Genomic DNA, 15940 nt, shown 5'->3' with positions numbered 1-15940 from the left:
GGTGCAGAGCAACTGAGCAAAATGAAAATAACTGTCGATACGGTTGAGCCCTAGTGTGGTCTGGAGTCGTTACCAGAGCTGTAACCACACGAGCACTGTGTGATGAAGTTGTTTCTGCCATCGGGGATGCCATTCTAGAATCTACCACAAAAGCAAAAGTAGTCACAGGAAGGCTTTCAGAATCGTTAGAGTTACTTTGCGTTCGGCTATACCATAAGTGCAGGCTTCGTAATGATGTTGATGAAGAATAAAAGTCTTTCGTGGTTCCAGGAGCAATTTTAGTTGGCTGGGAGCGTTATAGCTCGTGCGTGTCTCCTGCTTCGCGTATACAACAATATGTGCGGTGCACCTCGACTTGCGGGCGAGTATATATCTGACTATTGATGGGGGCTACTGCAACTTGTACTAGTAGTATTGTATTTGTATTTGGCCTTCTTTTCACTTTATCATTGACAGGATACAGGGAATACATTCTATGATACGTTGGCCATTGAATGAAGTTATGAAGCGGGTGCATCCCTGCTGAAAATCGTGCTGTCCACCGCCACAGTGCCATGATCACTAGTGTCGATTGGCTAGTACAAATGTTTCACCCCATGGTAAGTTAGACTTTACTACAAACCATCTATAGGCTTAGAATCCATGACAAAAAATTGATGGATGGCTTGCACGTGAAATCATCGATCAAATTTTCGCCATGGACAGGAACAGCCATCAATTGTCATTGGATTTGCTCTTGGTAAATTATATTGGTATTAAAAGTCATTTATTCCGCTGTCTACTCGGAACGAACAACAGCGAACAGCGTATCGTCTAGCTAGCGTCCCAATAACAATCACACCTGACCATCCTGTGACTATGAACCGTGAGTACATTATCCAATGCAAACAATGGACGAAACTAACCTTTAATATGTCATGGACGACATGTCTGAGCGAATGCGGTTGTAATCGAGAAGTCCATCGAGCGGGCCGAGAGCTGCAATAGCGATCTACAAAGGAGTGATTAAGTGAATGCGCCCAGCTTCAGTTTAGGAAGAAACTCTTACGTCCTTGTCCCACAGGTATTTCTGTGCAACGCGCTTGATCTCATCCGTGGTCACAGCATCGACTGCAGACTCGATCTGCTGAGGGGTGAGACGGCGACCTGTGGTGACAAGTTGCCTTCCAATGTCCTCGGCAATAGCAGTCGTCCCATCAAGAGAGAGCAACAAACCGGCCTTAAGCTGGCTCTTGGCGCGCTCGACCTCGACATCAGTCGGAGCCATAGACATGCGGCACCATTCCTTCAAAGTGAAATGTGCCATGTCATCAAGGTTCATAAGGTTCTCAGACACGAGGTAAATGCCCCAGAGACCAGTGTCGGAGTAAGACGTGGAGAAGGACATGAATGAGTTAGCAAGGTTGTTCGATGAGATGACGTGGGAAAGACGGGATGAGAGAAGAGGAGAAGCCCCGAGGGAGCGATCCCAGTTGCCCATGATGCTCTGCATTACCTGCATGGGGAAGTAGTCAGGTGAGCTCCAACCAACACCCTCAACGGCAATGGCGACGTGTGCACACGGGATTGCATCATCACGGAGCCGAACGTCTGAACCGACAAAGTTCGAACGAGGATGAGCAAGACGGCCAAGAGGAATCGGGTTCTGCGAGGTGGGAAGCGAGGAGAAATGTTTTTCAGCAAGTTGAACCAGCTCCTGGTGGTCGACACCTCCGGCACCGACGAGAACCATGCGGTCGGCGGTGTAGTTGGTTTTGATGTAAGAATCAAGGTCGTCACGCTTGATGGAAAGAATGTTGGCTTTAGGGCCAAGAATGGTACGACCAAGCGGTTGGTCTACAAGAGATCATGAATGAGTGTAAAGCAAGTATGAGATCGAAGCAAAAGACGCACGTTGGAAAGCAACGGCATGAAGATGGTCGAATACGACCTCTTCGAGCTGCTTGTCGACCTCTTGCTGTTCTCGAAGAATGACATCACGTTCCCTCTCAACAGCTGTAGTCTCCAATTTGGAATTCTGCAGAATATCGGAAATGATATCAACGGCGACCGAAACATCCTTTCGGAAGCTCTTTGCATAGTACACGGTCTGCTCGCGAGAGGTGTACGCATTTAGATGTGCGCCAAGGTTCTCAACCTCGAGTTCCAACGCGTGTTGGTTGCGACGTTTGGTGCCCTTGAAGGCCATATGCTCAAGGAAGTGGGCAGTGCCATTGGTTTTGTCAGTCTCCGCACGGGAACCGGCATCAATCCAGACGCCAATTGTTGCGGTCTGTGCATGAGGATGAGACTCTGTTGCGACAGTTAGGCCATTGGAGAGAGTTGTTGTTTGGGTGATGGGAGATGGAATATTTACAGCTGTCGCAAATGACCGCAAAGGCCGCTGTGGTTGGGGATGAAAATCAAAGAGTGACGACATAGAAAGGCCTGAAAACTTACAGGATTGCGTGCTGAAGTCCTGAGTGAACGGGCTAGCGACGCCGACAGTGCTCTGGAGACCATACCGAAGAGGACAGAGTAAACGAAAGGCTGCGCTTACCAAAATATTCACCTCTTCGGGAGTTCTCGGTTTCGCGGCTTATCCCGACACATTTAAACTTCCGCTTTCAATGACACTTTATTGGGAATTCTCATGTACCCGATAGAATTGTGCGATAGATTTTATTTTCTAATTTCATTCTACCGTCGACAGAGAGGAAAAGGAGGCAATTGCAAGAAAGGAGAGATAACGAGCTCAAATCATGCTATACGGTAGGTCGTCGGACCAAGTGCTAGTGTATCGCGTTGACGGACATCAATTTTCCCATACCTGTACCCTATATATGTATTCGATGAGTTGGCATGATCTTCAGGATTCTGCATTTTTAAAGACCTCACTCGCAAAGATTGAGACCTGGCGAGCGTGCTGAGCTGTCAACCAACGCGTTGGACGTGCACAATTCATATTTCTTTTTGTGACATTCTTGTAGCCTCGGACGGACTCACTCTTTCAGCTGACTCTTGCTATCCTACTACTATCCCAGTCAGGTCACCACTGTGCACTTCCTAAACATTCCGACCATATCTCCCGTTCAGTATTTGGCGCAGAAACATGTCCTACACCTTACAATCATGCGATCAGGCCACTTCTCTTTGGCTCGTCAATGATTTGCCTTCAGAGATCCTTTCACACCTCAAACTCAGTGGCTGCCCTGACACTGCTATCGATTCTTCCTTCAAGCTAGGGAAAGCAGCCCAGGTTAGCAAACCTCTCTCAAATGCCCGGATGTCGATCGATATGAGCAAGCCCCCTTGAGACATCTATCGGCCTATCAGGCCTAGCAGCTGCATATGTCCTTTCTCTGAGGACCGGAAGTATGCAAGACGTCAGTGTCGACGCACGTCACGCTATTCTAGACATCTCTAGGTTACTCTTCCCTCTATCTTTGATCTCATCTTACTAAAACCAAGCAGTGAATCTTGGTACACCGTGGATGGCCAGGTGCCTATTACGTCTGCGCGGGATTATCTGGCAGGAATATACAGAACCAAGGACAGTTTTGTTCGTCTGCATACCAACTTCCCGCAGTAAGCTTGCATCATTTTTAGCCAGGTGTTTGGTAGCTAACGATCACCAAAGTCACCGACAGGGCATCCTCAATATTTTGCAGTGTGAACCCACTCGTGAAGCCGTTCAAGCCGCGCTATTGCAATGGAATGCGAAAGACTTCGAAGATGAAGCAGTAAAGCAGAAAATGTGTGTTAGTGCCTATAGGTCATTCGAGGAGTGGGACAAGCATCCCCAAGCAGCTGCATTAAGAGGAACGCCTCCAATCCAGCTTATCAAGATCGGAGAAGCTCCTAAACGGGACATCAAGGAGTCTCCGCAGTTCCCTCTCGAGGGAATTAGAGTGTTAGACCTGTGCCGGGTACTTTCAGGACCGGTGTGCGGCCGAACGCTTGCAGGCATGTGGCAATATTCCTCTCTCGAAGTGATCCGGGTCGCATTATTGATCTACAAATTCGACAGCGTATGGCGCTGACGTGCTCCTCGTCACCTCCCCAAAGCTTCCTGATTTGCCCGCGTTTGATGTCGATACATCTCGTGGCAAGCGCACAACGCAGCTCGATCTCACCCAAGCCCCACAAAATGACTGCCTGAAAGAATTAATCAAGGATGCTGATGTATTCCTGCAAGCATACCGACCAGGTGGCCTTCAGGAAAAAGGGTTTGGACCCCAGGAACTTGCCAAGATTCGGCCTGGTATTGTATGCGCCAATCTGACAGCGTACGGTTGGGAGGGTCCCTGGAAACACAAGCGTGGCGTAATATCTTTTTAACTTTTATCACTATACTTTCTGACAATGAGATGTCTAGTTCGACTCGCTCGTACAGACTGCTACGGGCTTTAATTGGGCAGAGGCTGAAGCTTTTGCTAAATTCAATGGGCTGCCCGTCGTGGATAAGCCAGAACCTCGTGCACTCCCTGTGCAAGCCTTGGATCATGTTGCAGGGTACTTCCTCGCTTTTGGAATTCAAGCTGCAATCGCAAAAACGATCACTGTGAGTCCTCAGGCCCCAGCGACGTTCATTGTCGTAGTCAATTTCTTAAAAAAAACTCTTATTGAACAGGAGGGCGGCTCCTGGGAAGTCCGTGTCTCTTTAGCAGCAGTTGCGCAATGGCTCCGATCACTTGGGCAACTTTCGCCAGATACCGCGTTCGGAGATGGGAAACCTCTACCAAAGCGATTGAACCCACCAAACCTAGAGGTAGTAGCACTATCTGTCACACTCCACGAGGCGACAGGTGACAAAAGGGACGTTGAAGGGCCTCTCAGGACGATGACAGCTATTCGCCATGCAGCACAGCTATCCGTTACGCCTGTCAAAGATGTGGAAGCTCCAATGGGCTTGAATCGGCATCAACCTGTGTGGCTGCCGTATGTGTGAGGATGCTAAATGCGAGGAACGTCGTTCAATTAATTGCTGACGAATTTCCGTCATTGGAGTTTTTGTAGTACAATATCACAAAACCCATCAATACTCGTAATTAAAGTCAATCCACTCTGGTATACCGGCAAATACTTCCTCTAGCGTGAAGGATGATGCCTGGTCGGAAGTCAGGATATGGTCTTGCGCTACACGTGCTGACATATCCCCTCCAGGACCTGCGAGGAGCGTAAGGATCTGACGCCTGCAGCATGAGTGCATGAGGCTTACCAGACGAATTGAACTCTGCGTAATAAGTGGTGTCTGGAATGCTTGCTCTGCCATAGAGAATCAGTGATCGGTGTCATCCCCCAACAACAGTGCTTACTTTCCAGACCAAGAAGTGAAACCTGCAGGTCGAATACTCTCGTCCATGTAGGTGTTCATGTACACAGCAACGGCCATCGCATTCCATGGGCGTCCTAGAGGCGATCCAAGCTTAACTTTACAACTAAAACATGTATTACATTTCTTAGCTTACCGAGGGAGCAGCCGGCATCAGTCGGAGTGGTAGCATTGGCATCCGGGGACTGGGTTTAAAACGAAAATAGTCATTAAAAACATGAGCACCAGACCAGAAAACTGACCCGAATTATTTTGGAATCGGCGATGTATGCCCCATTCCTGGTGCCAGTCGCACCTTGCCAGGCTGTGATACCACCACCACAAGCTCGGTTGGCCAAAATCACGCTTTGGAACCAGCTATTCCAAAGGTTACTCAGGGTGTTTATACATGGATTAATACACACTTACGCCATGCCAAATCCGAAAAGGTCTTGCCATAACATCAGCAGCTGCAACCCGACTTTTCCAAGACAACATGACTTACAATCAGTTTGACCATATATTATACTGTCAACGACATATGTGTGCGCGTTGCTACCGGTGTACCACGTATCTTGCCAGCTGGCAAAGGTGCAGCCATAGAAGGAAGCATTTGCATAGCTGATGGCGGTGACGAGGGCTTGAGAAATCGAGTAGTTGGCCTGAATTAAGTGAGATTGTACAGATGTACAAGTACAGGAGATAAATAAACGCTTACAGAACGATTTTCGAAGTCGATATTATACGCTCTAAAGTCAGTGTTACCGAAATTCTCTCCTGAGGCAGGTGAAATAGTGAAAGTCGCGGTCTGCACATCGTTCAGCCCATCTTTGACATATATATTGTTCCAAATGTGAACAAGGTTGCGCTGAGAAGCATTCCCCGCTGTATCGTAAGCAGTGGAAGGATCAAGTTGACCCTACACAAAAAATATCTCAGCAATTGAACTTTACGCCTGAGAAAGTGATGATTACCAGAAGAGTGAGCGGTGCGGATCGCGCAACATTGACCATTTCAAAGTATTCTCCTGCTCCAATCAGAATTACAGCGTCGCCCGTCTGTGGCCTGGGGGAATATCAGGACAGAAGACAAAAAAATCGCGACAGTTACCCACAGAGACTCTATAGCAGCTTGAACACTTTGAAAATTTGCCCTGCTATCTGTGGGCGACACATACAGGGTTCCTGCTGGACACCCAGTTAACGGAGAGGTTTCTGCATCCTTTTGCAATTGGCACGCGAGATAGTTAGGGGAGAGTGCCTGGATTTGCACAACTAAGCCAGCTAGAAGTGCAACAAGGAATGTAAGGCGCGTCAAATATGGTCCCATCAGTGCGTCGCCTGCGAGGGGGGATATGGGACCTGGGTTCAAAAGTTAATATGCCTACCATCGCCCTTCGCGCTTATATACTGTAGAGTCTCATCGCGAGAATCCCACATACATTTCCAGGCTAGCAACGTAGCGTCGTTTAGGGATGCAAAAGAACCGGAAGGGTAGCAATCACGACGCTAAAAAGAGGTAGATACTAGACGCCATATCCGAGGTGATACCAGTCGTAACCAAGTCGCAACCGTAGTACAGGGACTCAGTGTGGGAGAGCATCCAAGTCGGTCTGACCACTGGGCTCATCACCGTTGAAAGAATCGGCAATGGGTTAGTCTTCCTGGGCCCGATCATGACTAGGGCATGGTCCAACGCGTTGCCGTGGCACGTAACGGCTGAAGTCATGACCCATGATGCCAATCGAATCACCGTCATATAATATATTTACTCAAATCAGACCAGACCGGACCTGGGCCATGGCAATGCTGGACTGAAGCGGGTGATACTAGTACCAGACTATTCACATTGTGATCGAATCGAGGAGAGGTGCAAATATCACGGCCACGTACGATGTGTCTAGTTCAGAAACCCCCTCATTCATGAGCAAAATTTGGAATGAGCTGAAGTGAGGATAAAATATTGTTGTCTGTCTCCGCATCAGTACTAGAGATTGATTACAATTAGTAGGAACTTTGGTTGGTGGATAACCCGGTGGGCGACTTATAAGCGCTAGCGACCACACAATATATTCTATTGACGTTTCCGTTCCAAACCCCTGACTACACATATTAGCATATTTATTCTTCAGTTTACTCGATGTCACAACTATCGATATTCTTACCAGCGGTCATCGTACCTTACCGGTCTTACTACCCGTTCGTTCTTGCTACCGTATTGTCTTGACCCTGTTATAAACCTGAGTATTTACCCGATTATCCAATTTTTTATACCGTCATTCTAAGTCCGAACGTACGCACTCTTCTCGTGTTCCGTTGTCTTCGAGCTCAACCCCACGGCCACAATGAATAGAGCAGAAGAGCGATTGACGAAAAACACTGTCACACTCACAAATCTACATAAACGAATCGGACTCGACTCCCCTTTGGGTGGTTCAGGGTCAAGCGCCTGATCACCTGCCGTGGCTGCCGATGTCGGACATTAAATTTGGCGTTTCTTTGCAGCCGCAGTCTGTGAGCGTTTGAACACTGAGCGCTCTGAGCAACAGACCAAGTGCTGAGCTGGACCCATGGGGCATCGCCGAGGCAAGCTGGTGGCATCTACCGAACTCAACTATAAGTCCAGGATCCAGGATGCACCCGTAGATGTCACAAATGGCACCTGCAAGAAAGAACATTTCAGTAGCTGCGAGAGTACACAAGGTATGATTATGTATTTTTAGGTTCCTGTAACACTAATTTCATTGTGCAGGTCGCGGAGCAGAGTCTTAAAGACCATAGCAGGGGTATGTATGTGCCTCGCAGGCTTTTTTCCAAATCACAGCCGCTCTTCTACCGTCTGAAGAGAAAGTGTCAAGGATTGGCCAGCTCATAAATTCGGGCTCTCGCGCATTAAGAAAGACATCAAAACGAAGGTATTTGACGGCTCGCTATCATTATACAGGCGCAAGGACGACCTCATCACTACCGCCGGCGCTCTTTCGCTACCCAGAGATGGGACCCCGGACAATGATTGAACTGACTGCATGAATTAAAGAACATCTTGCAGGATATCCTGATTGTGTCAGTCAGCAAAGGTTCGCGGGACTTCTTGGCCCTTGGGGGCAAACGAACGATTGCCACCACAACGTCAAAAGCTTCAACTTCGAACCAACCGCAGAATTTGCCACCAGAACTTCCTGCAACATCCAGCCTGGACACGCGCTACCACCATATACATCCGTCATCTCACACTGGTTTCAGTATTCCTGACTACATCCACCATACTTTTTTTGCTCAACTCGTCACCCGGCAAGTCAAGGGCTTCACAATCCATCTATGTGTGAATACCCACTAGTACATCCACATACGTTCCCTCAGCAATATTTTACACATCATTAATCATTAGCGCTTTAGCATTTAGCTCTATATAATTCTCCGTACACACTGTAGCTCACAGATGTACTATTAGCATCTAATCAATTACTGTTGAAGTCACTGTCTGCCGAACGGACTGCGGCGTGTGACTGTCCGTTACTATTCGTGACACAGGCGTGACTCATGGTTGGACCGTCACGCGTCACATTTGCCCTTGGATTCATCCTTCACAAAAGCTTTCTTATCATGTTATCGATTACTGACATCCATTATGATGCATGATGTCGCAGAAATTTGAAACTCTGTTTGCTTTGCCCCAACTCAGTTCCTAACCTCATGCATATTATGACATCTTTACCAAGCAAGTGCCCCTACAATCACATAAAGCGCAAACACTAGCACCTATAGTGGCAGATTAGTCCACATCACTGACACCTGCAGTGTCACACTTATGACGGTACCTGACATAACGCAGCCCTCAAGTCAGAAGGTATCAATGTCATAGCTTGTGGCTATCTTTTGGTAGCACTCCCAAGAGCACGACAAGTACAAGGTTGAAACTAGCCGTAGAAGATGAGCACCACAATGACATATCAGGCCCTTCCCCTCATAAAGGTATCTGTACGCAGGCTGTGTCAAGGGGTTTCAAGTGCATCTTCCCGACAAAGTTAGGCTCAATTTCTCAAGTTACACCTTTCTGCACATGAACCTGTCAATCGCCAGAGTCTTTGATCCATGAATGAGAAGCAGAGCTTCAAGAGAATGGATCCAGTATGCATGGACTTGTCAGATATTCCATAACCTTGAGGCCAGAAATGTTGGTGGACCAACAAGGCAGCAGGCAAGTTGTACCTTGGCATGTTACACAGCCTGCTTCCGTCATAATCACTGGCTCACTGCCTTCTGTTATTTTTTTACTTCATTTCTGTCACAGATATCATCAAATCAAACGTGTTTTCCATCACTGTAGATTCGGACAGAGTCAGTTGAGGAACTGCCAACTGCATCTGAGCACCAATGCAAATCTGGGCAACATCGTAATGCAGCGTGTCCTACAATCAGTCGCTGCAGTTGTGATTGTGGCTGTAGCCTCGTTCACTGTTGCAATTTATAGGTTGACTTGACTCACCCATAAGTATCTAGGTTTGGTCTAGTGTCCCCTAAGCAAACCTTGGACTAATGGAGATAGTCGCTTTTTTCCTACCAAGGGTTTTGTGATAGGTACAATGCCCATGTCTTGTTTTTCATTGGCTCATGGCTTATGGACATCAAAGTACTCCGAGTCGTAGAAAGGCCTCGTTGAAGCTTTCTTGTCCCTAACTTCTATTCTTGAACTTTGACACAAATCCCCAGATGCATTGATGTAGGGTGTACCCCATCAATCCGTTGTTCCTGCCGTGGGTGGTATCAAATAATGCATGGTCAAGATACCTTGCTCTGCCGTGCCTAGTTCTGAACTTTAGGGCAGACAAAGTTTTATTCAAGCCTTCACTTGACAGAATTTGAATTTGGGAGACTTGCCATGGACTTCCCTGCAATCATGTAAACCCTTGTAAAGTACAGACACCTCGCAGGCTGTGTAGCATCGCTCGCATTTTGAGCACAGCTGTCATTTGATCATCAATGCATCAAGCATCAAGTATCGTGCTTCATTGATGCTTGGTATCTTGGCAAAGTCTACATTGCAGTAATGTCTGATATCCATATCTTGGGGACATCACCAGTATACAAGTATGTACATATTTATGAGCAGCGAGGTTTCACTGATCTGACTCCCCCGCATACCTTTTTCTTTTCTTTAGGATCAGCGGCACCATTTGCCCTTCTGTTCATAGCACAACTATTGGGTCTAAGAGGTACTTTGACCATGTCGCTCCCACTGAACACCAAAATCATCAGTGAGGTGCTGGAAGCGTAAGAGCCATGTCTCATGCTATGTCCCTCAGTTTCCTCACCACTCCTACCAGTTCTCAAACTGTTGTGGGTTATTAAATACACATACAATGATTTAGGCTGAGGAGACAGGCTGTTGGTGTCCTTGGCTTCACAATTCTGGTGTGAGATCATGCAATCACTTTTGCAGACAAGGTCTGTCTTTATTATTTATCTGGCCCATTGGCTAACCTACCACAGGTGGAGATGATATGGGGTTGTCTGAAGAACCTCTGTGAGCTCGCCCATAGATTATTTTCTTGGTGGTGACATCAATTTTCAGTGACATTCTTATTCTTGCTCATACGTTGGTGGGCTGATAATGATGTTTCCTGCCTTAATTTGATGTAGAATTGGTACCTCACACCTATCGGTTTCATCATGAACCTTGTTGGTAAGTTCTAGATACCTGTTGTGCTGATGAGTGACACTTTAATTATCATGAAGCATATAGCCTGCCTTCTTGGTTGTTCATAGTTAGTATACTTTCTGTTTTTTTTATAAAGATAACCTAACAAGCAATGCAGAAGTAAGACATCTAATTCTCAACTTCAGTGTGTTGTGACAGGTGCATAAATGTGAGCATTGTGTTTGGTATGAGGGGGCCATGACTGCAGTTGGGATTCAAGTTGTGGGACTAATGATGTTCCTGCGGTGAGCTCTCAATCGAAATGTACTAGTTATCACCATGCACAATCCCTAAATCCTATCCATCAGTGTTCGAGCTATGTACCATGACAACAGATGTGTTGTGATCCTTGTAGCATCGTTATTGTTTGTTTGGGTTGCAGTTGGCGCTTGGCTGTTGTCTCACGGTGTAGGTGAGTACCAAAGTCGTTTGACGTGCGATTTGGGTCCACCTAATCTGTTGATCAGCTGTCCCTCACTCCTCTTTTATACATTGTGAACCCATCTATCTAGATGCTTGTTATCTCATCTACTCATGGTTTTCACACAGCTTGTTGCATGGAATTCTCTAATGTGTATGTTATCCATGCTTTAGTTCAGTTAGTGGAGTACTGAAAGTGAACTCAGAAAGGGTCTTGCATCTGCATGGGCATGGGTCCCTCTCCTCTATGACACAGTCGTCTTTGCCTTAACTTTGAACTGAACATTGCCCTTGATGAAAAATAAGGAGGCAGGGCATATCATCCACACACTGTTTGCAGATGGAGTTTTATTTTACAGGTACACTCCTGGATCAAACAATTGCACACTTTTATATGATTTAATTTAACAGTGTAATGTGTACCATAAACCCTATCTTTATCATCATGGTTGTGAGGGCTCCAGAAGGCTTGAAGAACATTACTGGACAGTACATTTTCTATGTGTTGAGTGGCATAGCTACCTGACATGCTCTAAAACTGAAATTCTTTTCAGACTTGAACTTATGTGAGTATGGTCAATTGGTAATCCAGGAGCTGATTTTCCAACATCGATGGATAAATATTGCAGATTAACGGTGAGTCCAATTTATGCAGATCATGAATTTCCTGCTTCATCTTATTCTCGACCACGTTCCTTTACAAGGTCGTAATGATGTCATGCATCACACTCAGCTTAAAGAAGGAGGGCACACGTGATTCTGTACCACTCGACACACATTTTGGAAGCAAATTCCCACTCTGCTTTGATTGCCAAAGGCCTGTCAAAGATATCATGAACCCGCAACCACCAGCTCCTAGCTCCCAGACTTCTCCAATGACAACAGAATTGTTCGAAATGCAAAGTCATGCAGGAGCTTTCGACGGTGATATATTCTCTCAAGGACAGCAAGATGGTGATGTTCACATCTGCTTCGCCTTCCCTGCAGTGACTAATGCATTTGACCTTGTGAACAATGAACGCAGCAGGTGCCAGGAGGCAATGGTTTGAATAAGACCATCGTACAGACTGCTGTATGACATAGACATGCAAAGTATGTTATTCAAGTGGACAATAATACATTCATTAACCTCAGGTGTTCAAACAGACACTAGATGTTGTACTACCACCAACACTTTACAGTTAATTAGCAAATAATACGATCGAGATTCTTGAATTCTCCTTTGTTTGACAGCAAGTTATCATTTACAGTATACACAGTACTCATACCATTACATCACTAGTAATCTGAGTAGTATCCAAGGAGAGTAATTAGTATTATTCATGCACAGCCACCAGTGCCACCCATGCATTGTGATTATCACCATGATGCATTGTAGCACTCGAGCTCGTGCTGAGCATGTATTCAGCTATTTTCCCATGCATGTCAAACTCATGAATCACTTCCAATGTTATCCGACACTCATCTGCTCAATCCGATGTTTATCCACTAAACCCAACGCTAACCTGCTAAACCCAACGCTAATCCGACAGACCCGATGTTTCCCGCGCATCGGACCCGATATTTTCCCGCACACTTGCCCTCCCTATGTCTTGTCCTGTCGTATCTATCCCCACTAGGTGCACAGTTATTCATTTTCACGTCGCTAACATTGTAGAACGCGTTATTACATGTCCGCAGTACAGCATGTCTTATGACATAGGACATCGGACCCGAAAATCAGCACTACCACTTTCGCCTATAGCACTCCGAAATTCTACATAGACACTATAAATTTCACATACCTCCTACCTATTTACTTTACCTTTCTACCTCCAAGTAGGAGGAGGTCATCCGATATTCGTAGTTCTTAGTTGGATTCCGCAATATCATCCATTCTTTATCCGAAACATCTGACAGTAACCCGCCATTCGCTATCCCTGACATTCGCTATATTCCTGATGCAAGCCCGATGCTAACCCAACGCAACCCGAGGAAAACCCGCTAACCCAAAACCCGAAAAGATTGGACCCAATGTTTTTGACATTGGACTCATAATTATACCTTCGGACTTTGTTTCCCACGCTTCGGACTATCTTCCTTTTGATATAACTGATTATTCTAAAACCATACAGCAAACCCCTCGGGTCGAACGCACTTGTCTTGCAAGTATAGCAGACTAGGCTGTGCATGACCACAACATTCTTATATTGCTGGCTACTTACTTCATGTAGTGCCCAGCAATTGTTGTATCTCTACAGCGTCAATCGACTCAAGTCGTTCCCCTTCGCAAATGTTTGCGACGAGTTCTCAATGTCGTTTTACCCAGCTTGATGAACCATTATGTCCCCCTTAAATTGGAACTGGGATCTCGAATGTATTGCACTTGTATGACTCAGCCGCACATTCAGCGCACGGCAAGTCTCTGGCACTTAGTAAGGACTTGTAATATGTGTCTTTCTCTTTGGAGAAGCTCATGACCTCCGCAGACGCTTATCTTAGAAGTAGATTACCCCTTGACGCAAAGTCTCTATCATGGGGTCAGACATCCATATAAGACACCAGTGGCCAATCAGAGATCGCAACTGCAGGGTCTCACGGACCCATCTCATCTTGTCTGTTACACTTTTTGTCAAGAATGGATGCTGTGACCATGCAATCTGTGACCCTAGATTCACTCCATGCGTAAGTGCCTATGTTGTTGTTTTGTATCGCATGCCTTGATGAATTATCTCTCGGCGTTACTATTGCTAGTCAACAGGCGGTCACTGTACATCTTATTCAGATCAATCACCCTCTCGCCATCTGATGTGTTATTGTATCTCAAGTTTGTGGCTATTGCGAGTTTCACAATTCTGTGCTGGGATCATATGATCACCTTTGTGGATGAGGTACGTTTCATGACTATTTTATATCAAAAACAGGTCTGAAGTATTTTCCAGGTAGACTTGATCTGGTGTAAACACAAAGGACTTGGTAAGTATAGGCTACCCTCTGATATATTTATCCACATAATTCACTCCAAATTCATTCTAGCTGGGTACCTCTTTCTGCTGGTATGTGAAACCACATTTGACTCATTCCTGGAATTACATTTTCTTTCAAAACCAAGAATCAATATATCACACCTCTGGGATTTGTTGTCAAAATTATTGGTGAGGTCTGTCCTTTCGTCGTAGATTATATTTTATTGAAATTTATAGTCAGTGCTGACCCTCCCCAATTGGCCCACAGAGGTAGGTGACTGCTTTGTCCATCAAGTGTCTCCAAATCTAATTGTTTATATTATCTTAGAGGTTTGTGGCTTCCGATCTAAAGATGACTGGCATCAAACTGCTGTTAAGTTGCAGAAATTTCGTCAGATATCAAGGTGCCATGGTGATCCTTGGTGTCAGTATAGCAGAATTGATAATGCTGATGTGGTGAGTTCAGTTCAAGTGCGATGATAAGGTACCTCTTACGATTTTTGTAGGGTCCATGCTTTGTATTGGGAATGCAGGCTTGTCATTGCGGCCATAGGCCTTCTCTTATTAGTCCAGGTTGCATTTGAGGCATATTTGATGGCTCTTGGCAAAAGTGAGCACACCTTTTACTTGTGCAGATAACAGTGATATCATATGTTTCTAGTGGTTCCTCATGCTTAACAAATACATTGCAAGTACTGTTACCCGATGTGGTGGCTTGTTACTGACTTCTCTATTAGCCTGTCATGAGGTTTATGATTTGCCGCTGTATGAAGTCACTGTTCTCTTAGTTTTAAAAAAAAATACTCACCATACAGCAATGTCAGGGCTCTCTCTGTTACTCAGGCATGGTTGCCTTTGGCATATGACACTGCCATTTTTGTCATGACCCTATGGCGCACCTTGCCCAAGCATCGGAGTGGAATTAGTCCTATTGATCCTATGTTGCCAACATTCCAATCCAATGGTGCATTGTACTACATGTGGGTGCTTTTCTCAATTCAAGCCAACTGCCTAATCTGTTGATCGACTAGTATCATCTGTTCTGCTAACCTAGTACTGACTGTGATGATAATACAAGTGCCCCCAGGCCTGAAGGGCATTGCTGCTCAGTAAGTCTATCAGCACTGTCTGTGACTAGTACATGTTAAGACCGTGCACAAAGGGCAGGACTGATTCCGAAGGGCTTGGCTTCAGCTCGTGCACTGTGCCCCTTACCCGAGTATGTGCCCTTAATTCATCAGGAAACCGGCGAGAAGAAGGTTTTCATAGATACTATTGACAGAATCAGATCAAAAATACACGAAATATTTATATTTATATTCTAAGACAAAGTGATACATAAGTAGGAGCAACATGACTTTGAATGAGAAGGAATTACAAGAAGACTATAAGTCTGAGGCTCGTATGTAAGATGCCACAAGTGTGACCTATGATAGATAAATGTCGATAGACCATTGCTAGAGTGTGACTTTGTGATACTTGAAGATACTTGTTTGCAATAGAATTGCAATGCTATGTAATATTAATGCTTACTAAGGTGTGTACATCATGGGAGCTGGGGGTTTGAAATTTTTTTGTGAAGTCC

General features: G+C 45.6%; 6 protein-coding genes across 6 annotated transcripts; 3 read left to right on the top strand and 3 right to left on the bottom strand.

The window, feature by feature from the left end:
* Positions 1-689: 689 nt before the first annotated feature.
* F5147DRAFT_726284 (Metalloenzyme, LuxS/M16 peptidase-like protein) lies at positions 690-2530 on the bottom strand. The gene is made up of 5 exons (XM_041439169.1): positions 2440-2530; positions 1894-2383; positions 1049-1836; positions 906-991; positions 690-856 (listed from the first exon to the last, which is right to left on the bottom strand). Exons 1-4 carry the CDS (start codon positions 2500-2502, stop codon positions 908-910), a joined length of 1425 nt encoding a protein of 474 aa, XP_041285756.1. The 5' UTR covers positions 2503-2530; the 3' UTR covers positions 690-856; positions 906-907.
* Positions 2531-3091: 561 nt separating this feature from the next.
* F5147DRAFT_748376 (CoA-transferase family III) lies at positions 3092-4930 on the top strand (the record flags this gene model as incomplete). Its single annotated transcript, XM_041440061.1, has 7 exons — positions 3092-3238; positions 3297-3406; positions 3454-3567; positions 3620-3945; positions 4010-4305; positions 4358-4543; positions 4613-4930. The coding sequence occupies 7 exons, from the start codon at positions 3092-3094 to the stop codon at positions 4928-4930; spliced, it is 1497 nt and encodes a 498-aa protein (XP_041285755.1).
* F5147DRAFT_726276 (carbohydrate esterase family 8 protein) lies at positions 4522-6729 on the bottom strand. The gene is made up of 10 exons (XM_041439168.1): positions 6408-6729; positions 6268-6358; positions 6012-6212; positions 5799-5955; positions 5723-5744; positions 5557-5671; positions 5451-5499; positions 5298-5391; positions 5201-5247; positions 4522-5148 (listed from the first exon to the last, which is right to left on the bottom strand). The coding sequence occupies exons 1-10, from the start codon at positions 6620-6622 to the stop codon at positions 5018-5020; spliced, it is 1122 nt and encodes a 373-aa protein (XP_041285754.1). The 5' UTR covers positions 6623-6729; the 3' UTR covers positions 4522-5017.
* Positions 6708-7203, bottom strand: F5147DRAFT_42210 (uncharacterized protein). Its single transcript, XM_041429747.1, has 2 exons — positions 7186-7203; positions 6708-7132 (listed from the first exon to the last, which is right to left on the bottom strand). The coding sequence occupies exon 2, from the start codon at positions 7049-7051 to the stop codon at positions 6794-6796; it is 258 nt and encodes an 85-aa protein (XP_041285753.1). The 5' UTR covers positions 7052-7132; positions 7186-7203; the 3' UTR covers positions 6708-6793.
* Positions 7204-10516: 3313 nt separating this feature from the next.
* On the top strand, positions 10517-12459 carry F5147DRAFT_658508 (uncharacterized protein; the record flags this gene model as incomplete). The annotated part of the gene is made up of 14 exons (XM_041434454.1): positions 10517-10563; positions 10662-10706; positions 10733-10737; positions 10783-10816; positions 10865-10892; positions 10933-10975; positions 11088-11110; positions 11150-11235; positions 11326-11402; positions 11540-11564; positions 11822-11899; positions 11965-11976; positions 12040-12046; positions 12115-12459. The coding sequence occupies 14 exons, from the start codon at positions 10517-10519 to the stop codon at positions 12457-12459; spliced, it is 855 nt and encodes a 284-aa protein (XP_041285752.1).
* A 1568-nt stretch (positions 12460-14027) lies between these two features.
* On the top strand, positions 14028-15765 carry F5147DRAFT_658507 (uncharacterized protein; the record flags this gene model as incomplete). Its single annotated transcript, XM_041434453.1, has 13 exons — positions 14028-14074; positions 14175-14280; positions 14332-14365; positions 14426-14445; positions 14502-14549; positions 14593-14625; positions 14686-14759; positions 14822-14839; positions 14862-14965; positions 15093-15120; positions 15171-15335; positions 15387-15464; positions 15702-15765. The coding sequence occupies 13 exons, from the start codon at positions 14028-14030 to the stop codon at positions 15763-15765; spliced, it is 819 nt and encodes a 272-aa protein (XP_041285751.1).
* Positions 15766-15940: the final 175 nt, after the last annotated feature.

This window comes from Suillus discolor, assembly GCF_016758755.1.
Source record: "Suillus discolor strain FC423 chromosome Unknown F5147scaffold_115, whole genome shotgun sequence".
NCBI classification, from domain to species: Eukaryota; Fungi; Basidiomycota; class Agaricomycetes; order Boletales; family Suillaceae; genus Suillus; species Suillus discolor.
This window is presented reverse-complemented; position numbering and strand designations above follow the sequence as displayed.